We start from the raw sequence: 23,118 nt of genomic DNA, 5'->3' as shown, positions 1-23,118 counted from the left end.
TATTTTGCTGGTCTTTATTGAACACCATTTTACATGTTTCCTATTGCTGTTCTATGTCATTGTTTGCCAATATTGTTGCCCATTTTATTTTCACAAGTTCTATTTTCAGCCTCTCAAAATCAGCTTTTTTCCAATCTATTACCCTGGCCTTCATCATACTTGAGCACGAAAAATCTAGGCTGACACTCCAATGCAGTACTGCAGGAGCACTGCACTGTCGGAGGTGCCGTCTTTTGGATGAGACGTTAAACCGAGGTCCCGTCTGCTCTCTCAAGTGGACGTAAAAGATCACATGGCACTATTTCGAAGAAGAGCAGGGGAGTTATCCCCGGTATCCTGACCAATATTATCCCTCAATCAACATAACAAAAACAGATTATCTGGTCATTATCACTGTTATGTATGTATGTAGACCTTACCCAAATGTAAGACTTGCCAGCAGGGGGCACACCTGTGGGAGACCTAAGGGTCACCTGTGCACCCTGGGAAAGCAGGTATAAAAGGTGACTCCCCATGCTGCTTCCTCACTCTGGAGTCTGAGTAAAGAGACCAAGGTCACAACAGTTTGAGCTTGCGATACAGTCCTGTGGATTTATTCTGAACATAACAAATTGGTGATGAGTAACGGATCACGAACTTTCAGGCGGTAATGGCTGCAGTTGCTATTCTTGAGAGATTTGTTGAGGGCGATGATTGGGAAGCCTTCGTTGAGTGCCTTGACCAGTACTTTGTGGCCATCGAATTGGACAAGGCTGAGACGGAGGCCAAGCGCAGTCGATTCTCCTCACTTTATGTGGGTCATCGGTATATGGCCTCCTAAAAAACTTTCTGGCACCGGTCAAAATAATGGACAAATCTTACGCCGAACTGTGTACACTGGCTAAGGAAAATCTCAAGCCAAAGGAGAGCATCCTGATGGCCAGGTACCGCTTTTACACGCACAGTCGCTCCGAGGGCCAGAACGTGGTGAGTTTTGTCGCTGACCTAAGACGCCTTGCAGGGCAGTGCGACTTTGCAGGATCCTTGGGCGAAATGTTGCAGGACTTTTTCGTACTTGGAATTGGCCACGAGGTCATCCTTCGCAAACTGCTGTCTGCCGAATCCCTGGATCTGAGCAAGGCCATCACGATAGTCCAAGCCTTCATATCCATGAGCGATAACACGAAACAGATATCTTCACAGAATCGAAGCTCCCCGGCGAGCACCATGCACAAAATAATGTTTGCAGCAGGCAGAATGGCACAGGGCTGGGCCCACACAGTTGCAGAGGTCAGACCTAGGCTTAGAGTGACTCAGAGTCCGCCGTGGGGTGTGAATGCGTATCCATTAGCACCATGTGGCGCTGCGGGAACAGCCATCGAGATCATCAATGTCGATTCAAGCCCTATGTGTGCAAGGGCTTTGGAACAATGGGGCACCTCCAGCAAATGTGCAAACGATCCCTGACTCACCACATGGCAGAGTCAGGAGAGGATGACCGATCCAGCGAGGATCACGATGAACGAGCAGAAGAGGCAATTGAACCTGAGGATGAAGAGGAAGTATATGGGATACACACCTTCACCATCAAAAGTCCTCCGATAATGTTATAAGTTGAACTTAACGGCACTCCAGTCTCCATAGGACTAGACATGGGGGCGAGTCAATCAGTCATAAGACAGAAGACTTTCAAGAGGCTGTGGAGCGACGAAGCCAATTGACCCAAGCTGATCCCGATTCAGGCAAAGCTGCGCACCTACACCAAGGAACCAGACCATGGGACGAAGGTGTGTCCAGGCCATGGGACGAAGGTATGTCCAGGCCACAGGACGAGAGAGCATCCAGACCATGGAAGGTTGCCATAGCGTAACGGAGGAATGTGTCGCCCAGCAAGGAAGATGACAGGGTTCGGGGCAAAGGTAAAGGGGCGGCCACGGTGAAGGCCAGGAACCCACCATGCTCAAATAAATTGTGTGCACCATGTAACCCGTGCGAGCGGTCTTTCGTGGCCAATGATGTACCATTGTATGGGGTTGGGGGTACCTTACAACAAGCCAAAGTAGCGGGCGAACACCAACCGGTCGTATATGTATCTGACAAAGTACTTGTAACAAGTGAAATGTTACTGCACGGGAGTCGGGAGTGTTATACAGCAAGCCAAAGAAGCGGGCGAACCCCAACCAGTTGTATATGTATCTAACAAAGAATTCGTAGCAAGTGCGATGTTACCGCACGGGGTCGGGAAGGTTATGCAGCAAACAAAAGTAGCCGGCGAGCCCCAAATGATTAAACACTTATCAAATAAGTTAAACAAAGCAGCAGCCTGTGTTCACGGGACTAAAGAGACGTACCAAAGAGTGTCCCAATATGTGCTCGAGTCAGACAAGCTGCTCATCCCACAAGCTTGGGAGAGCAGAGGCAACGAGAATCTCCAACACTGTCTGTGCACTGTAACATGATCCGCCACAGGCCAGGCACAGAGAGCGGCACCCATGCTCTCAGTTGACCACCGTTGCCCACCCCCGAGGTGGAAACGGCGCAGCCTGCAGACCCACTCGCGGTCGTGAAAGTGCTAGAAAGTGAGGGGTCAACTGTAACGGCCCCCCAGCTTAGGACCTGGACCAGTCAGGATCCCATTTTACCGCCTGCCAAAGATGAGCGGCTAGACAGGATGTGGCAACCTATCTGCCAAAAAGACGATAGACCTAGCCCAACTTTGCAAAGCAAGGCAGGGTGGCTACGCGCAGTCGGTGGTACGGGGCCCCCATACTACAGCCCAATGTCCACGAGGACCACTAGGCCTCCCGCCACTACTGAAAGTCTCAAGACCATTGCGGCCATCCTGGGCTTGCCAGACCTCGGGGTCAGCGCCCAAATCACTAACCCTAGCACCACACATGCCATGGTAGACTCCCTACAGACCTGGCTATCCTGGGTGTTATGCAATCACCAGACTGAATCACTCAGAACCCAGCCTTCCGCATGCCATCAGCAGATAATGCACCATGATCGCACGCCCGCCTACGCGACATCAGAATAAGTGATGTCGACCATGTTCAGGGCCCCAGTCGGGCCACTAGCACTGCATTAGCTAAGGGGGGGAATGGAGTGTATGTGATAAAAACAGAGAGTTTGATTGTGAAACCATGTACCGGACTAACGAGTAAAGCAGTGCGACGAGACCAAACTGCGAATGACAGATAACCAGGAACCACACTGTAAGGACCTGGCCCCCAGCGACCCACCAACACGATCAACTTCGCCGTCAACCACAAGGACGAACCCACCATGTCAAGACTTCAACCCAGGCGATCGACCCGGGGGCACGGGGCACCTCAACTTGCAAGTAACTTGCACAATAAGACTTTGGGGGGAGTGATGTTATGTATATATATAGACTTTACCCAAATGTAAGACTTGCCACCAGGGGGCACACTTGTGGGAGACCTAAGGGTCACCTGTGCACCCTGGGGCAAGCAGGTATAAAAGGTGCAACTTCCTCACTCTAGAGTCTGAAATAAAGATGTGTATGAAGAAAGAGTCAGACTGAATACTGTGAGCTCAAAGTAACGTGTGACTTTAGTCTTTTATTGCAGGACTCCAGAGTGCCTCTCCAACCTGTGAAGCCTTCTGAAATACCTGTGCTCCCAAGGGATTATGGGATCTCTTGGGACTCCGGGGAATGAGCCCTCTGGTGTAAATACAAGTCCACATATAGAACAACATTCCACCCCCCAAAGTCAATAGTGTAACTATTTACAATGTGAGTCGATCTGGGGCCCTTCTTGCTCTGGTTGATCATCTCAGTGCGAAAGCTGGTGTTGTTGAATCATTTGTTGGGGCCTTGCTGGGCTGCTGTGCAGCTGGCCTTGCTGGGCTGCCTGGTGTGTTATGCCCTGCAGGGCTGCTGTGGATGATGGGTTCTGCTTCGTGGTCAACTGTGGTGTCGGTTGCCACTGGTGTGTGTGTTGGGGGATCAAAAAGGTAGGGTCCAAGGTGGGTTGCTCAGGGTAGTCCGTGAATCTGAGTTTGATTTGGTCCAAGTGTTTCCAGTGAATGACTCCATTTGAAAGTTTGACCCGAAACACCCTGCTCCCATCTTTGGCCATGACAGTGCCAGTAAGCCACTGGGACCTTGTCCATAATTTAAAACAAATACAGGATCATTGATTTCAATCTCGCGTGAGACATTTGCGCTATCATGGTATGCAATTTGTTGAAGCTGCCTGCTCTCTACCTGTTCATGTAGATCAGGGTGAACTAACGAGAGCCTTGTCTTGAGTGCTCTTTCCATGAGCAGTTCAGCAGGTGGGATCCCAGTGAATGAGTGGGGTCTCGTGTGGTAGCTAAGCAGGACTCGGGATAGGCGAGTCTGCAGTGAGCCTTCAGTTACCCTCTTCAAGTCTTGCTTGATGGTTTGCACTGCTCTCTCTGCCTGACCATTGGATGCTGGTTTAAACGGGGCAGATGTGACATGTTTGATCCCATTACGGGTCATGAATTCTTTGAACTCAGCACTGGTAAAACATGGCCCGTTGTCGCTCACCAGGACATTGGGTAGGCCGTGTGCAGCAAACATGGCCTGCAGGCTTTCAGTAGTGGCAGCAGACGTGCTAGCCGACATTATCTCACATTCAACCCACTTGGGGTACGCGTCGACAACCACAAGGAACATTTTACCCAAGAACGGGCCTGCATAGTCAACGTGTACCTGAGACCACGGTTTGGAGGGCCAAGACCATAAACTTAACGGCGCCTCCCTGGGTACATTGCTTAACGGCGAGCATGTATTATATCTGTGAACACAGGACTCTAAGTCCGCATCGATACCGGGCCACCACACGTGGGATCTGACTATCGCTTTCATCATTATGATGCCTGGGTGGGTACTGTGGAGATCGTTGATGAAGGTGTCTCTGCCCTTCTTGGGGACCACTACTCGATTGCCCCACAGAAGGCATTCTGCCTGTATAGACATTTCATCTTTGCGCCGCTGGAATGGCTTTATCTCTTCCTGCATTTCCACTGGGACACTGGACCAGCTCCCATGAAGCACAAAGCTTTTGACTAGAGATAATAAAGGGTCCTGGCTTGTCCAGGTTTTGATCTGCCGGGCAGTGACAGGTGATTGCTCACTCTCAAATGCTTCCATAACCATGGCTAAATCTACGGGCTGCGCCATTTCCACCCCTGCGGTGGGCAATGGCAGCCTACTGAGAACATGGGCGCAGTTTTCTGTGCCTGGCCTCTGGCGGAAGGCTTAGTTGTATGCGGACAACGTGAGCGTCCATCTCTGGATGCGGATCGATGCATTGGTATTTATCCCTTTACTCTCGGAAAACAGGGATATAAGTGGCTTATGGTCAGTTTCCAATTCGAATTTTAGCCCAAACAGGTATTGATGCATTTTCTTTACTCCATAAACACACGCTAATGCTTCTTTTTCAATCATGCTGTATGCTTTCTCAGCCTTAGACAGACTCCTGGATGCATAAGCAACCGGTTGCAGTTTCCTGAAATCATTAGCTTGTTGCAATACACACCCAATGCCATATGACGACGCATCACATGCTGGTACCAAACGCTTACGTGGATCATATAACACAAGCAATTTGTTTGAGCATAACAATTTTCTCGCTTTTACAAAGGTATTTTCTTGGCTTTTGCCCCAAACCCATTCGCCCCCTTTTCATAGTAAGACATGTAGTGGTTCTTGCAGGGTGCTGAGACCCAGTAAGAAGTTACCGAAGTAGTTCAAGAGTCCCAGAAACAACCGTAGCTCCGTCACGTTCTGTGGCCTCGGTGCGTTCTCGATTGCCTTCGCGTTGGTGGGCCTGATGCTGTCCGCCGCAATCCTCCTTCCCAAGAACTCCACTTCAGGTGCCAGGAAAATCCACCGAGCATTTTAACCTGAGCCCCACGCGGTTGAGTCGACTAAGAACCTCCTCCAGGTTCTGCAGATGCTCGACTGTGTTCCGACCTATGACCAAGATGTCGTCCCAGAAGACCACGGTGTGCGGGACCGATTTAGTAAACTTTTCATGTTTTTCTGGAATATCGCCGCCGCTGATCGGATTCCAAACGGGCACCTGTTATAAACAAAAAGACCTTTGTGCGTGTTGATGCAGGTGAGGGCCTTCGATGATTCCTCCAGTTCCTGCGTCATGTAGGCTGAAGTCAGATCTAACTTGGTGAACGTCTTTCCTCCCGCCAGCGATGCAAAGAGGTCGCCGGCTTTTGATAGTGGGTATTGGTCCTGCATGGAGAAACGATTGATAGTTACTTTGTTATCGCCACAGATTCTGACGGTGCCGTCTCCCTTGAGGACTGGGACAATAGGATTGGCGCACTCACTGAACTCGATCGGTGAAATGATGCCCTCTCGTTGCAGCCAGTCTAGCTCAATCTCTACTCTTTCTCTCATCATGTATGGTACTGCTCTTGCCTTGTGATGGATGGGTCGCGCCCCCAGAATTAGGTGGATCTGCACTTTTGCTCCTTGGAATTTCCCGATGCCTGGTTCGAACAGCGAAGGAAATTTGTTTAAGACCTGGGCACACGAAGTGTCATCAACGGGCGATAGCGCTCGGACGTCGTCCCAGTTCCAGTGTATCTTTCCCAGCCAGCTCCTGCCGAGCAGCGTGGGACCATCGCCCGGCACCACCCAGAGTCGTAGCTTGTGCGCTGCTCCATCGTAGGAGACCTTTACGGTAGCACTGCTGATTACTGGAATCAGTTCTTCTGTGTAAGTTCTTAGTTTCATGCGAATTGGAGTTAGACTGACCTTGTTGCACTACAACTTTTCGAAAGTCTTTTTGCCCATGATGGACTGGCTTGGCCTGTGTCCAGCTCCATTGACACCAGGAGTCCATTTAGTTCAACATTCAGCATTATCGGGGGATAATTCGTGGTGAATGTGTGTACCCCATGTACCTCTGCCTCCTCTATCTGAGGCTCTGTTTCATTGTGATCCTCCTCTGCAACATGGTGGTTTGCAAGTTTAACAGGCTTAGCAGCTCGCCTGTACATTCATTGGAGGTGGCCCATTGCTCCACAGCCCTTGCAAACGTATCCTTTGAATCGGCATGAATGGAAATGATGATCACCCCCGCAGCGCCAACAAGGTGTTAATGGCCTTGCATTCATCACCCTTGATGGGGGACTCTGACATCTGCAGACGTGTAGCTGCAGATATGTGTGACCTGCCCTGTACGTTACGATTTGAAAACAACATCACTTTGTTCACAGTACTTGTAGCAACACTTATGTGCTGAGAGATTTGCTTCGTATTGTCACTGGTGGCAATGAATGCCTGGGCTATCGCTATGGCCTTACTCAAGGTTGGGGTCTCTACAGTCAAAAGTTTGCATAGGATGGTTTCGTGGCCAATGCCAAGTACGAAAAAGTCTCTGAGCATGTGCTCCAACTGTTCTTCAAATTCGCAATGTCCTGCAAGGCGTCTTAGCTCGGCGACATAACTCGCCACTTCCTGGCCTTCAGATCTTTTGTAGATACCTCGCCATCAGAACGCTTTCCTTGGGTTCAAATGCTCTCTGACCAGTGTGCACAAATCGTTGCACGATTTCTCTGTGGGTTTCGCTGGAGAGAGCAGATTCTTCATGAGGCCATACGTTGGTGCCCCCCAGAGGGTGAGGAGGATTGCTCTTCATTTGGCAGCGCTCTCTTCCCCTTCTAGCTCGTTGGCCATGAAGTATTGGTCGAGTCACTCCACAAAAGTTTCCCAATCATCTCCCTCCAAAAATTTCTCCAGAATGCCCACTGTTCTCTGCATCTTTGGGTTCACTATCTGTATCTCGTTGCCAGTTGTTGAGTATGGAGAAAGAGTCAGACTGAACACTCTGAGCTCAAAGTGTGACCTTAGTCTTTTATTGCAGGTCTCCAGAGTGCCTCTCCAACCTGTGAAACCTTCTTAAATACCTGTGCTCCCAAGGGATTATGGGATCCCTTGAGACTCCGGGGAATGAGCCCTCTGGTGGCTGTACAGAGTAAATACAAGTCCACATATATAACAAGAGACCAAGGTCACAACTGTTTGAGCTTGCGATATCGTCCTGTGAATTTATTCTGAGCATAACAATCACATTGCAGTTTGTGGGAGCTTGCTTGTGCACAAATTGGCTGCCATGTTTCCTACATTACTATAGTGCCTACAATCCAAAAGTACTTCATTGGCTGTAAAGTGCTTTGAGACGTCCGGTGGTCGTGAATGGCGTTATATAAATCCAAGCCTTTTTCTTTTTTTTTCTTTATCTTTTTCTTTCTTTTTCTGTCTGTCTGTCTGTCTTTCCTGTCTTTCCTTTCTCTCTTTTCCTACCTCTTGTCCTGTGATGTCACTTGTTTTATTTGCTCTCTCTCCTCCATTCCTTATATCCTGGTCTCCGCTCCATCCCCAACTAGGTCCGCTCTCACCGCTGCTCATGGTGAGTTTGGGCGTCCTCTCCTTCGACCCCTATGTTTCTCCAAAGATGCTGTCTGACCTACTGAGTGTTTCCAGCATTTTCTGTGCTTATTTAATATTTAGGGTTTATTTGGATTAATCAGTCATGTAGAGTTGATACCTAGAGGCTGAAATTACCCCTTTCGTTAAGGCCTCTGGCCGTCGGAAAGCAGCCGCCACAGGGCAGCGGGAAATGGCTGTCGAGTTTCTGCAGAATGGCCATCGTTCGCGCAATTGCCCTCGTGCGTTTTTCTGATGGAGAGCATATCCTCCCCGCTATCCCCCACTTCCGCCCCGTTGCTGCCAAAACCTCCTTACGTGTGTCATTAGAGCACGGTCGAGGACCCACCCTGGAAGCAACATTCATCTGAAAAAGTCTTGTGACTGCTTGACGGTGCTTATGTTACGTTTTTGTGTCGGTACACAGTGCGTGGTGAAGCCCGCCTGTGGTTTTTAAATGTGTGTTGAGTTTAGGAGCATTTTTATCGGCAATTTTTTCTCGGACTTTTTAAAGCATTGCGAGTAGCCTTGCTGACAGCGTGCTTGATTGGCAGTGCTCCAGGCTCTTCCATCTCCACAACAGGGAGTCGTGATTGAGGAGGCTAGGTTTGGGGAGGAGATCGAAATGGGGGCAGTGCTGGCAGGCTAATGCCTCCTGCACATTGTGCGTGCCAGGGAGGCACACAGGAGAAGACGGCGCCGGGTCCAATGGCTGGAGAAGCAGTGGGCAAGGGCTGTAGCAATCATGGCTGACCAGCATGCAGAAGGCCAGGGAGATGGCGAGAGAGGTCAGCTCAGAGAGCTGCAATAGGAAGGGCCTCAGCAAGGGTGTGCCGTCAGGAGGAGAGTGAGATACGCGGACCCCCCCCGCACCAGATACTGGGCCAGCAGGCCAGTAGGCAGTCTGCAGAGGAGGCAGATGCTGACCAGCAGCAGCCTGCAGAGGCTGAGGACCAACCAGACCAGGAGGGAGAAGGCAATGATGCGCCTGAGAGAGGAAGACTCCTGCACAGACGTGGTGCTAGAAAGCACTATCTGCAAAGGATCTACTGGCAGCAGTTCTCGTACAGGGATCTAAATGATGACCAGTGTCTCCGCAGACTGCGATTCCGCAAGGACGTCGTCACGGAGCTCTGCAATCTTCTGCAGCCAGACTTGCTGCCGCAAACCAGCCCTCAGCATCGCATCGAAGGTGACCATCGCACTCGACTTTTAAGCCACTGGATCCTTCCAAGCTGCAGCAGCAGACATATTTCAGTTTGCTGTGCATACAAATCATACGTGAGGTCACAGATGCTCTCTATGAGGAAGAGTGGCTACATCTACCTCCCTGTGAGTAGGGAGAAGCAGTTGGAAGGGCAGACTGGATTCCTGCGCATTGCGGGCTTCCCCAGCATTCAGGGGGGCCATTGATCGCACCCATGTCGCACTGAGGCTGCCCCAAAACACTCTCAAGATGTTCCAAAACCTCAAGGGATACCACTCCCTCAACGTGCAGCTGGTGTGTGACTACAGCCGCAAAATCATGGCAGGAAATGCTCGGCATTCTGGCAGCAGCCACGATTCTGTCATACTGCGCCAGATCGGTGTGCCAGGAATCTTCACTGGACCTAATCAAGATTGCGGCTGGCTCCTTGGAGACCAGGGCTACCCAATCTGCACTTGGCTGATGATTCCCCTTCGCAACCCCAGGACTTCTGCGCAGCAATCGTACAATGACAGTCATTCAGCCACCAGTTGCATCACACCATCGGCATCTGAAACAGAGTTTCGTTGCCTGGACTGCTCAGGAGGTGTGCTGTCGTATTCGGCTGAACGGGTCTCCATATTTGTGGTCGTCTGCTGCATGCTTCACAGCCTGGCAATCATGAGGGCACAACCATTGGAGGACAAGGCAGCAGTGCCACCTGAGGAGAAGGAGGTGCAGGAGCCTGAAGGGCATGAGGAGCAGCAGGAGGAGGCACAGGAGGAAGACCAGGATGCGGGTGGCCAGCCACGCAGGAGGTGGCATCGACATATTGATCCTGCAAGGGAAGCACAAAGCCATCTCATTGCTGCAAGTTTCTGATAAGCTAATGCGCACTTCATCTGTGCATCTCCATGGGCAAATCTTTGAGCCCTCTTAGCATTCCCCACAGTTAAATGAGAGACCTTTCCAGAGATTGCAAACCAAAATAAAGATTTGTTAGACTCCAAACAATGGATCCACAAAACATACACATTATCAATTATCACCCTTGTGAACCTCTTTAACCCCTCTTACGCATACCTATTCTTACACTACGCTGCAGTGTATCCTCTGTGGCTGCTTCATGGCTCTGAGAAGGCTGCTCTGTGTCTGTAGTAGAAGCTACAGATGTCCTTCTAGGACGCCCTCGACCAACTCTGGCCCAGGAAGGGCCGGTTGCAGACTGGGCAGCACCCTCTTCGGTGCATTCAGGCAGGATTGGCTCGGGCGAGTCCATGCTTGTCGGCACTGGCAGAGTGACAGGTTTGAGGTCAGGACTGCTGTGATCGTGAGAGACCATATCAACATCCTGGTCCGAGGTGCTTGCGCCACTACTCGGGACAACACCTCACCACCGCCACCAATCTGAGGGAGCACATTTCGGTGGTGTGGCGCAACACCGGAAGTACCCTTGTGGACCGTGGTGGACGCAGCTGCAATGGCAATGCTCAGGTCCCTCGTGGCATCCAGCTGAGACTGCATGAGAGCCAACACAGGCTCGAAGCCACCAGAGAGGGCAGCGGTAAGACGCTCCGTGGCCTATTGCCCAGAGTGCATAAGAGCATTCTGGGCTTCCAGGGCCGCAGCCATCCTATCCAATACAGCACTGAAACATTGGTTCCCTTGCCCCTGTGCTGTAATGGCAGCTGCCACAACCCCAACGAGTCGCGGCATCACAGCTGGATCCGCACGGTCACTCTGCGAGTCCACCATCGTCAATGATGGGCTCCATGGTGTAAACAGAGCTGTCCACAATACAGGAGGTGGACTCATCCATGCTCCTTACCACTTGCGACAGGCTCTCAGACATCCTTGCCATTGCCGACGGGAGCTCGGATTGCATGGCCTCCACCCTTTTTTCATAAGCCCCAACATCGATGGGCTTGTCCGAGTCCTCTTCAGCGGAAACATAGAAACATAGAAAATAGGTGCAGGAGCAGGCCATTCGGCCCTTCTAGCCTGCACCACTATTCAATAAGATCATGGCTGAACATTCACCTCAGTACCCCTTTCCTGCTTTCTCTCCATACCCCTTGATCCCGTCAGGACCATATCCAACTCCCTCTTGAATATATCTAACGAACTGGCATCAACAACTTTTTGCGGTAGAGAATTTCAGAGGTTAACAACTCGGAGTGAAGAAGTTTCTCCTCATCTCAGTCCTAAATGGCTTATCCCATATCCTTAGACTGTGACCCCTGGTTTTACACTTCTCCAACATCGGGAACATTCTTCCTGCATCTAACTTGTCCAGTCCCGTCAGAATTTTATATGTTTCTATGAGATCCCCTCTCATCCTTCTAAACTCCAATGAACAAAGGCCCAGTCGATCCAGTCTCTCCTCATATGTCAGTCCTGCCTTCCTGGGAATATGTCTGGTGAACCTTCACTGCACTCCCTCAATAGCAAGAACGTCCTTCCTCAGATTAGGAGATCAAAACTAAACACAATATTCCAGGTGGGGCCTCACCAAGGCCCTGTACAACTGCAGTAAGACCTCCCTGCTCCTATACTCAAATCCCCTAGCTATGAAGGCCAACATACCATTTGCTTTCTTCACTGCCTGCTGTACCTGCATGCCAACTTTCAATGACTGATGTACCATGACACCCAGGTCTCATTGCACCTCCCCTTTTCCTAATCTGCCGCCATTCATATAATATTCTGCCTTCATGTTTTTGCCCCCAAAGTGGATAACCTCACATTTATCCACATTCTACTGCATCTGCCATACATTTGCCCACTCACCTAACCTGTCCATGTCCCCCTGCAGCCACTTAGTATCCTCCTCACAGCTCACACCACCACCCAGCTTAGTGTCATCTGTAAACTTGGAGATATTACACTCAATTCCTTCATCTAAAATCATTGATGCATATTGTGAATAGCTGGGGTCCCAGCACTGAGCCCTGCTGCACCACACTAGTCATTGCCTGCTATTCTGAGAAGGACCCGTTTATCCCTGCTCTCTGCTTCCTGTCTGCCAACCAGTTCTCTATCCACATCAATACATTACCCCCAATATCATGTGCTTTAATTTTGCACACTAATCGCTTGTGTGGGACCTTGTCCAAAGCCTTTTGAAAGTCCAAATACACCACATCTACTGGTTCTCCCTTGTCCACTCTACTAGTTACATCCTCAAAAAATTCTAGAAGATTTGTCAAGCATGATTTCCCTTTCATAAATCCATGCTGACTTGGACCGATCCTGTCACTGTTTTCCAAATGCGCTGCTATTTCATCTTTAATAATTGATTCCAACATTTTCCCCACTACTGATGTCAGGCTAACCAGTGTATAATTACCCATTTTCTCTCTCTCCTTTTTAAAAAAGTGATGTTACATTAGCTACCCTCCAATCCATAGGAACTGATCCCGAGTCGATTGACTGTTGGAAAATGATCACCAATGCATCCACTATTTCTAGGGCTACTTCCTTAAGTACTCTGGGATGCAGACTATCGGGCACCGGGGATTTTAATCACTCCATCATTAGCAGCCGTGCTTTCAGCTGCCTACACCCTGCCCTTGAGACCATATGCATTTATTACATGACCTGACGTGCAGATGGAGATGCCTGAAATTAAAAGTCGGCACAAATAAATAATTGTTTATAATAATCAGGAATTGATGTACTGGTCCAACCAAGATACTCTGAGAAGAGAAATAATTGCTATTATAACTGTTTTCGGGTGTTGGGACTGGCATTAGTACATTGGCCCTTGGCCGCACAGCTTCTATTAGCTTCTATACCCACTGCAGCATATTCAAATCAATTTTCCAGTATATTTTGGTGTAACTTCACTACTGGAGGATTGGGGTGTGCATTGGTCTAACATGGCGCCTGTTTTCCTTACCTTGGCGGGTCTGGTGCGGCTGGTGTCCGTGGCAGGTCCTGACTCCGCTACTGGCTCCATTCCGCTGTACAAAATAAACTTACCTTCATGGGGCCTATTAAGCCTGCCCAGTGCATTACCTGGCCCAATGAGTTGGAGCTGGTCTGGTGATGTCATTCATGACGCTTTTCAAACTGGGTTCCTTAAAGGAGCCCTGGCCACATTAATTTTTAAGTTTAATCTAAAATAGTGGGTGTTGAATCTTTACTGCATAATCGTATAATAAAAGTTATACATGAGTGACAAAGAAATATTTACATAAAATTATTAAGTAATATGACTCCATGTTACAAACACGATCAGGAACATAACTAAAAATCTATATTAATTGTGACGTGATTGGCATTTTAGTCACAAATCTATAGACTTTTGTATCAGTAACTGGTACAAATAAAAGATGTGTGTGTGCATAGGTAATACATAAAATTAAGCAGATTTTAAATGTAATTGTAAAGTGGTGGATTTACAATTTTATGTAAGTTCAGCGGAAGAGCTGTGGAATCCCTAGCAAACTGTGTAAGTGATGCTCAGAATGTGTTCTGGGATTTCTGCAGCTCTTCCATTAAAGTTAACAATGGACAAGTGAGCGAACCTCTGCAGAAATTCACTCAAGTCTCAAACTGAAAAAATAAATTAGTCATAATCAGGGGCTGAAAGCAAAGTGAACTGGTGGAATGAGTGATGAAAATGAAATTGTTACAGTTAATGACTTGATTTAATGAGTAATTGGACAATCACAGTATACTGTGAGAAAAACCTGACCAGAAACAACACAAACATGTATTTAAATGGTATATGTATTTTGTTATAGTGCAGATCAATTCACTGCAATTTTGAGACCCTTGGATACTGGGTTTCCTGAATCCAAATTAAATGAAAAGCAGTATAAAAGTATCAATATAAAATGTATCTGGGAATCAAAATTGACTGATAATCTGTGCCGTGCTGCTGTTTCAATTAGGCCTAAGGAATTCAGTAGTCCTGACAATAGTGTGAAGGGAAAAGCATACGTCACCATTGAGTTCTAGAGAAGCAAATGGAAAATTGATAGTGTTCAGGAGTCTGAAATAAATATAAGCAGCTAGAGATAGAAATGCAAATCCTAACATGATGTTTAATATTAAATATCTATATGTAATTGCATTATTAAATGTTGTGTGTTTATTTACTAAACAGCACCACCAACTTTGCTGTTGGTTCCATTTGATCATGTAGTCACCACAGACCATTCACATCCCAACAGTCAATTCCACAAGAACCCACAGGGAAGCCATTTAAAAAATAACTCTCTGGCTTATTATGTTCCTTTTTTTTTTCATTCTATTGCTATAATTCAAATTTTTAGCTTTCTATTTTGCATTATTTTTAGTGCTCACTTAAAAAAAATAACGTTACCCCATGTAGCCATATCCCTGCAGGTTGTGGAGTTTTGACTCCACAGTGCGCGTATTATTTTTGACAGGATCCCAGCTTGGAAGTCAGCCTGATTGACAGATTTGGCTTCTCAACAGGCAGGAGCACTTTGGAGCAGGCCTCAGCTGCAGGTGAGGAACTTGCAGCTGTTAGTGGGAACGTGGGGGAGGTATGATCCCTGACCCTGGAGTGGGTTTGATCCCTGGATGGGGGGGGGCTTTCGATGGGGTGTGTCTGATGTATGGTAGGAGGGGAGAGGTCCCGATCCCAATCCTGATCCCAGGGAAGCAGGTAGCTTGGTGGGCTGGGAGGAAGCAATCTTGCTTCTCCTGGCCCACAAGTAATGCTGTAATTGCACTTGCCTTCTCACCAAAGCTGTTTTTGTCTCCCTTGAGCTGCTGGCTTTCCCTGATGCCTGGGAAACCCAGCTGGCCAGGGTTAAATCTATAAGGAAAGTTATATGTGAGGCTCCCAGTCTCACTATAATGTTTAAATGGCCAATCTATCTCCTAGGCACCCCTTGTACTGCCTCTGTTAAACCCAGAAGTTGACGGATTGGGGTCAGGTTTGAGATTTAAAACATTTTTACATCTCACCCGACCCCAAGCCACCCGTTTTTTGTGGGTTGTAATTCACCCCCACAAGTTAGATACACAAGAGTTATGTTTTGCTGTGTGTGTGAGAGAGACAGGAGACAGACAGAAAATAAAAAAGAAGCAAAGAGAGAGATCACTTTTAATTTAATTTTTGTATAATTACAAAGCAATGGGAGGTGACTAACAATACAATAAATAAATTAACCAACTGTTACTTTATTTTCAGATCTTCAATACCTCTTTCTTTGAACCGCTACCTCCAGGATATGAAAATGTAGAGGACCTGGTGCCACCTTTCAATGCCTATTCTCCAGCAGGCACACCAGTGGTAAGCTCATCTAACTGGAAGTATTCTGTTGTAATCTAATGATTAAAAACTGGGCAGTTTGGAAATCTTTTGATATCCCATAACAACTTTAAATTCCGGTACTACAATCCTTTCCAAACAATTGCTACTTTTTCTGGCCACAGAGCTAATGGTAGAAGGATGGAGTATGTGATGAACAGTACACCTCTGTATAGGATTCAAACTATTTCCTCATCTCTGAAGTGCAATGATGTCACAGTTAATTGGATATAGCATGAGCATCATATGAAAGTGATTACCTGAAATTTTACTTAAAATTTAATTGAACAAGTCTTTCCATTGTTCACAAATTTAATTAGTATCAGCAGTCGCTCAGTGGGTAGCACACTTGCCTCTGAGTCAGAAAGTTGTGGGTTTAAATCCCACTCCAGGAATTTGAGTACATAAAATCTAGTCTGACACTCAGTGCAGTACTGAGGGAGGTGCCGTCTTTCAGATGAGACGTTAAACCAAGGCCCTGTCTGCCCTCTCAAGTGGATATAAAAGATCCCCGGCACTATTTCGAAAAAGAGCAGGGGAGTTAACCCCCACCCAAAGTTCTGGCCAATATTTATCCCTCAATCAAGATAACAAAAACAGATTGTCTGATCATTATCACATTACTGTTTGTGGAAGTTTGCTGTTGGCAAGTTGGCTTCCGCGTTTCCCACATTACTACAGTAGCTACACTCCAAAAAGTACTTAATTGGCTGTAAAGCGCTTTGAGACGTCCGGTGGTCGTGAAAGGTGCTATATAAATGCAAGTCTTTCTTTTTTTTCTTTTTCTTTTCTTAATTTTGTGAGTACATATTTATTTTAATAATGCTGTAGGGTCTTCATTGCAAACTAAATAAGATATTGGCGATATAGCCTTTTGATTCAAGGCTTTGTATAGTAACATTAGTTTGAAAGTAACATCGAAATTTGATGCTGTCACTGAAAGCTGGTAGTTGTCTTTGCCTGCCTTCAGTACTACTCTTAATCATTATCCAGCAATTTATTTTTCTGCTGATTTTGTAACCTAATAAAATAAACCATAACAAGATAGTAAATTTCCCTTCCTTCTCTCAGTTCTAAGCTGTATCTCAGTACTCTGTTTGACCTTGTGACAACGATGTCAAAACATCCAGTAATAAACTGCAGACTGAAAATATATAAAATGACAAAGATGACTAATGGGAAGATGAATATGCGAAATACAAAATTAATGTAGCGGCCAGGTTAACATTGAACTAAATAAGCAAAGTAGAAATAACTTTTGATTGAACAGTTCCAATCATGCAGAAGTTCTCAGAGTTTCAGTATTCTGAGGTTTTGCTAAACCTCTATTGTTTCATTCACAAACTGCTGAATGGTTAATTTTTTAAAAACAAGTAAAGTTAGCTGTGCAATTAATGTCATTCTGAGTATATGTTGTTAAATATAATTTTGTGTCAGTGACCGGCTTAGTCTGCAATTTATGGCTGTTAGGAAAAGTCCTGCAATTGCATGTAACTCGACTTCCAAAGAGCATTTGAAAACTTTTAACGTGAAAGACTATTGGTTGAGATCAAAGTGATGGGGATTCAGGGTAAATTTTGGGAATCGATAAGAAATTGGCTGAAAGATAGAAAGCAGCAGGTTTAGTTTGAGGACTTAAATTGTTGTGGGAGGGAGAGCTGAGAGGGGTGCCCCAAAGATAAGGTTTGGGACCCCGATTGTTTCTAATTTATACTAACAGCGCAGATTCAGAAACTCAGTGCAAACTGGTCAAAATTGCAGATGGTACCAAACAAGGAGGAGCAATTGAATCTGAGGAGGCAGTTTCTGAAATATGAAATGAGTTGGACAATGTCTCCTGGCAATACAGAAACATGACTCCTTTCCCCCTTATATTGTCCTCCCAGCTGGCTATTCTTCACACCTTCTGCTGCTGTATTCAAACTGCCTTGATGAATGCCCTCATCCTCAAGTTACACCTTGGCCTCTCTGTACATCTCTTTCATACACCTCACCCTCTTCATGCCTTTGAGTTAAAATCCTTGTCATTTACCATCGTCTCCTTCAAACCTCATGCCAACTTCCTCCCTTCCCTGTTCACTCCTCTTTTCTGAATTGACTGCTTTCCTGTCCTCTCTCTCTCAATATCACCCTTTATATAAACTCTCTTAATCTTTGCCAACATTTCAAAGCCACCATCTCTTGAGGTCTCTGTACTTGGAGACTTCATCTCTGAGAAAGCTATCTCTGACTACTTCCTTCCTCATCTCTCTTACCACCAACATCTCTTTCTTTCCCCTCCTCTGAGCCCATTACTTTTACCATCTAGGCACGGAGAGATTCTTTCCCAGTCCTTTACATTCATAATTTGAAATTTCTCATAACACCTCTACTGTGGTCCACTTGATTAACCACCCTCTCATTGCTACCCTTGATTGTTTTGATGGGAACTATCACTATCTCCCACCCCTCTTGTTCCTCCTGGTACAGCTCTATCTTCGCTCCCACAAGTCTGAGGTGTGCAAATTCAAGTATACCTGACATGGAACTGGTCTAGCCATCAATCGCCAGGCTCACTTAGAAACATAGAAACATAGAAAATAGGTGCAGGAGTAGGCCATTCGGCCCTTCAAGTCTGCACCACCATTCGATAAGATCATGGCTGATCATTCTCAGAACCCATTTCCTGCTTTCTCTCCCTACCCCTTGATCCCTTTAGCAGTAAGGGCCATATCTAACTCCCTCTTGAATATATCCAATGAACTGGCATCAACAACTCTCTGCGGCAGGGAATTCTACAGGTTAACAACTCTCTGAGTGAAGAAGTTTCTCCTCATTTCCGTCCTAAATGGCCTACCCCTTATCCTAAGACTGTGTCCCCTGGTTCTGGACTTCCCCAACATCGTGAACAATCTACTCGCATCTAACCTGTCCCGTCCCGTCAGAATCTTGTATGTTTCTATGAGATCCCCTCTCCTCCTTCTAAACTCCAATGTATAAAGGCCCAGTTGATCCAGTCTTTCCTCATATGTCAGTCCGGCCATCGCGGAATTCAGTCTGGTGAACCTTTGCTGCACTCCCTCAATAGCAAGAATGTTCTTCCTCAGATTAGGAGATCAAAATTGAACACAATATTCCAGGTGAGGCCTCATCAAGGCCCTTACAACTGCCGTAAGACTTCCCTGCTCCTATACTCAAATCCCCGAGCTATGAAGGCCAACATACCATTTGCCTTCTTTACCGCCTGCTGCACCTGTATGCCAACTTTCAATGACTGATGAACCATGACACCCAGGTCTCGTTGCACCTCCCCTTTTCCTAATCTGCCACCATTCAGATAACATTCTGTCTTTGCGTTCTTGCCCCCGAAGTGGATGACCTCACACTTATCCACATTATACTGCATCTGCCATGCATTTGCCCACTCACCTAACCTGTCTAAGTCACCCTGCAGCCTCTTAGCATCCCCCTCACAGCTCACACCGCCACCCAATTTAGTGTCATCTGCAAACTTGGAGATATTACACTCAATTCCTTCATCCAAATCATTGATGTATATTGTAAAGAGCTGGGGTCCCAGCACTGAGACCTGCGGCACTCCACTAGTCACTGCCTGCCATTCTGAAAAGGACCCGTTTATCCCAACTTTCTCTTTTATGTCTGCCAACCAGTTCTCTATCCATGTCAGTATATTACCCCCAATACCATGTGCTTTGATTTTGCACACCATCTCTTGTGTGGGACCTTTACAAACGCCTTTTGAAAGTCCAAATACACCACATCCACTAGTTCTCCCTTGTCCACTCTACTAGTTACATGCTCAAAAAATTCCAGAAGATTTGTCAAGCAGGATTTCCCTTTCATAAATCCATGCTGACTTGGACTGATCCTGTCATTGCTTTCCAAATGCGCTGCTATTTCATCCTTACTAATTGATTCCAAAATTTTCCCCACTACTGATGTCAGGCTAACCAGTCTATAATTGTCGGCTTTCTCTCGCCCTCCCTTTTTAAAAAGTGGTGTTACATTAGCTACCCTCCAGTCCATAGGAACTGATCCCAAGTCGATAGACTGTTGGAAAATGATCACCAATGCATCCATTATTTCTAGGGCCACTTCCTGAAGTACTCTGGGATACAGACTATCAGGCCCCGGGGATTTATCAGCCTTCAATCCCATCAATTTCCCTAACACAATTTACCACCTAATATCCTTCAGTTCCTCCTTCTCACTAGACCCTCGGTCCCCAAGTACTTTCGGAAGGTTATTTGTGTCTTCCTTCGTGAAGACAGAACCAAAGTATTTGTTCAACTGGTCTGCCATTTCTTTGTTCCCCATGATAAATTCACCTGAATCTGACTGCAAGGGACCTACGTTTGTCTTCACTAATCTTTTTCTCTTCACATATCGATAGAAGCTTTTGCAGTTTAATTGTTACTATGCTTCAGTTTCCTCAACCAAAACCACCTACTATTCCAGAATCATCCTTTTTTCTGCTGTCTACCTTAAACCCCTCTCTAACACCTGCTACCCTCACCTCAAATGCCAAATTGGAGAAGCTCATGGATTTCTTCATTGCCAAGATCAAGACCATTCTATGCAGCTGCCTTTGCTGCTTCTTCCCCTTCTTTAGTCAGTGCATCTCCAGCAATGGCTTCTCTTCCCATCCTACACCTTCATCTCTGGATTTCCCGAAAGACCCATCCTTGGTCCCCTCCTTTTCTTCATCTATGTGTTGCCCCTCAGTGACAATAGCAACAGCAATGAGGTCAGCTTCCACATGAATGCTGATGATGCCCAGCTGTATGTCTTCACCGCCTCTCTTGATATCTTGACTGTCTCTGTGCTCCTTGTCTGATATACAGCCCTGGATGAATTGAAATTTCCTCCTGCTTAACATTGAGATGACCACAAGTATTGTCCTGTTCACTGGTCATCTTCACCCTTGCTGCTATATTGCAACACGGTGAATGCCAAGTGCCTTCTGCTTGGTCCCTTATTTGTGATGTACAAACTATATTTATTATATTGTCTGTCTTCTGCTAGATCAGGAGATATCATCTGCTGGAACAGGATTGATATTAAAGTTTAAATGTAAAAGTTTAAATATTATTTTGCATATTGCAGAAGAAATACTATGTGCAATTGTATAATAGTGTTCAAATATGGCACACTGTTAAATTTTGTTAATGATGCTATGAAGCACCTAGGGCTGTTTTATTACATTAAATGCAGCAAAGCTGTCTATTTTCTGTGTTTTATTTTCCTGTTTTGTCATTGGCTCCAAGAATTGCTTTAGTTTTAGCACCCTGTACTCAGTGCCTTGTTAATTTGTGTTAAAAGACGCTTTGTGGTCATGGGCATCTTGCTAAGGGTTCCCCTTGGTCTGGACAAGGAATGAGAGAAGGAAATGATGCCAAGCAGAGCAACACTAGCTGCTACAGGAGAGAGAGACAAGAGGGGGAGGTGGATTCTTCTGCCTTCACCCCCTCCCCCATCTCCCTCCTTGCAGGTTTAATACATCCCTCCTCATCAGTACTTCCAGTGCCGCGTCCGAGAAACTACACACTCTTCCTCGGCTTCTGAGCCATCCTGAAACCTCCTGTTGTCAGCCAGCATGCGCCACACCTTTAATGGGAGCGTGGCGCGCATATGAACTGCTCCACAATACTTCCAGGCAAGTTCAAATTATGGTAATCAGAAATTAAGACCAAAATTGCGTGCTAAAACCAGACTTTCAAACAGGCGTGTTTTATTAGAACAGCACCCACTTAGTGCCTGTTTTCACCCATTCACTAAAATTATTCTCAGTGAGTTCAATACTATCAAAATTTCAAATAATATAGAAACTTCGGGCCCAAGTTTCGAGCTGCGCCCAGAACGGCGCAGTCCCGACCTGGACGCCCGTTTTTCGCGCCACAAAGTGCGCCTAAAAAAAACTTCCAGATTCTCCAGTTCCCTACAGGTTGTTTGCAGCTCGGCGCAGCTCAGCAGGAGCCAGGTCCCTGCGCTGAAAATAATGCCGGGACCTCTGCACATGCGCGCTACAGTGGGCGCGCATGTGCAGTAGCTCCAGGCGCCCAAAACTGTGTGGGAGGGGCTGAAGCACGCAGCCCCTAGCCCTGGCCGAATGGCCTCACTGGGGCTGCGTGCATAAGGCTCCTCCCACGCCCAGCTCCTGCTTCCTCCCAACCCGACTCGACTCCCGCTTCCCGCCTCCAGACCGGACCCGACCCCGACCCGACTACTGCTTCCCCCCCCCCCCCCCCCCCCCGCCCCAGGACTGGACCCGACCCGACTCCCGACTCCCGCTTCCACGCCCCTGGACTGGACCCGACACCGACCCGACTCCCGCTTCCCCCCCCCCCCCCCGCCCCCCACCTCCGGACCGGACCCGACACCGACCCGACTCCCGCTTCCCCTCGCCCCCGGACTGGATCCGACCTGACCTCCCTCCCCCTGACCTGACCTCCCTCTCCCTCCCTCCTCCCGACCCGAACCGAACCGACCTCCTTCCCACCACCCCCCCGACCCGTGCTCCTCCCGACTCGACCCAACGCCACCTACCTGTAAATCTGGTGCTGGGGACGGGCCCTGCCCGAAGTCTCGGGCCCAGCTGGGCCCGGCCCGTTCAGCCTCCCCCCCCCCATCTCCTTTCCCCCCCCATCTCCTTTCCCCCCCATCTCCCCCCTCCATCTCCTTCCCCCCCATCTCCTTTCCCCCCATCGCCTTTCCCTCCCTTCTCCTCCTCCCCGTCCCCCCTTCTCCTCCTCCCCCCCTCCCCCTTCTCCCCCCTCCCCTTCTCCCCCTTCTCCCCCATCCCTCCCCCTTCCCTTCCTCTGCTCCCTCCCTCTCTCCCTCTACCCTCCTCCTCTCTCCCTCTACTCCCCTCCTCCCCCTCCCCTCGCTGTCAGAAACACAGACACTGACAGACAGAGAGTGAGAGACACACACAGACAGACAGACAAAGAGATAGAGACACTGACAGAGACACACTGCGGGGGGGCATTCCAGCACGCTGTTGGAGGGCTCCCGATGCTGCAGTCGGTAAGTAGAAAATGTTTTATTTATTGATTTAAAAAAAAAAATTATTTCTTATTAATTTTTTTTGATTGATTTATTAGTTGATTTATTGATGTATTTATCATTTATTATTGATGATGGCTCTTTATTTGTAAAACTGAAGTGTTTAATGTTTGTAAACGTCCCTTTAAACCCCCA

At 47.4% G+C, this 23,118-nt stretch overlaps 1 protein-coding gene across 1 annotated transcript in view; it reads left to right on the top strand.

Annotated features, from left to right (window-relative positions):
• The window catches only part of naalad2 (N-acetylated alpha-linked acidic dipeptidase 2), a 316,092-nt gene that overhangs the window by 105,337 nt on the left and 187,637 nt on the right, over nucleotides 1–23,118 (top strand). The window contains exon 4 of the mRNA XM_070891469.1: nucleotides 15,799–15,900. Within this exon, the coding sequence (XP_070747570.1) occupies nucleotides 15,799–15,900 (102 nt within the window). The remainder of the gene's footprint in view (nucleotides 1–15,798; nucleotides 15,901–23,118) is intronic.

The sequence above is a fragment of the Pristiophorus japonicus genome, chromosome 10 (genome assembly GCF_044704955.1).
Source record: "Pristiophorus japonicus isolate sPriJap1 chromosome 10, sPriJap1.hap1, whole genome shotgun sequence".
In the NCBI taxonomy this organism is placed as follows: Eukaryota; Metazoa; Chordata; class Chondrichthyes; family Pristiophoridae; genus Pristiophorus; species Pristiophorus japonicus.
The sequence above is the reverse complement of the archived record's forward strand: the minus strand, read 5'-3'. Positions and strand labels throughout refer to the sequence as shown.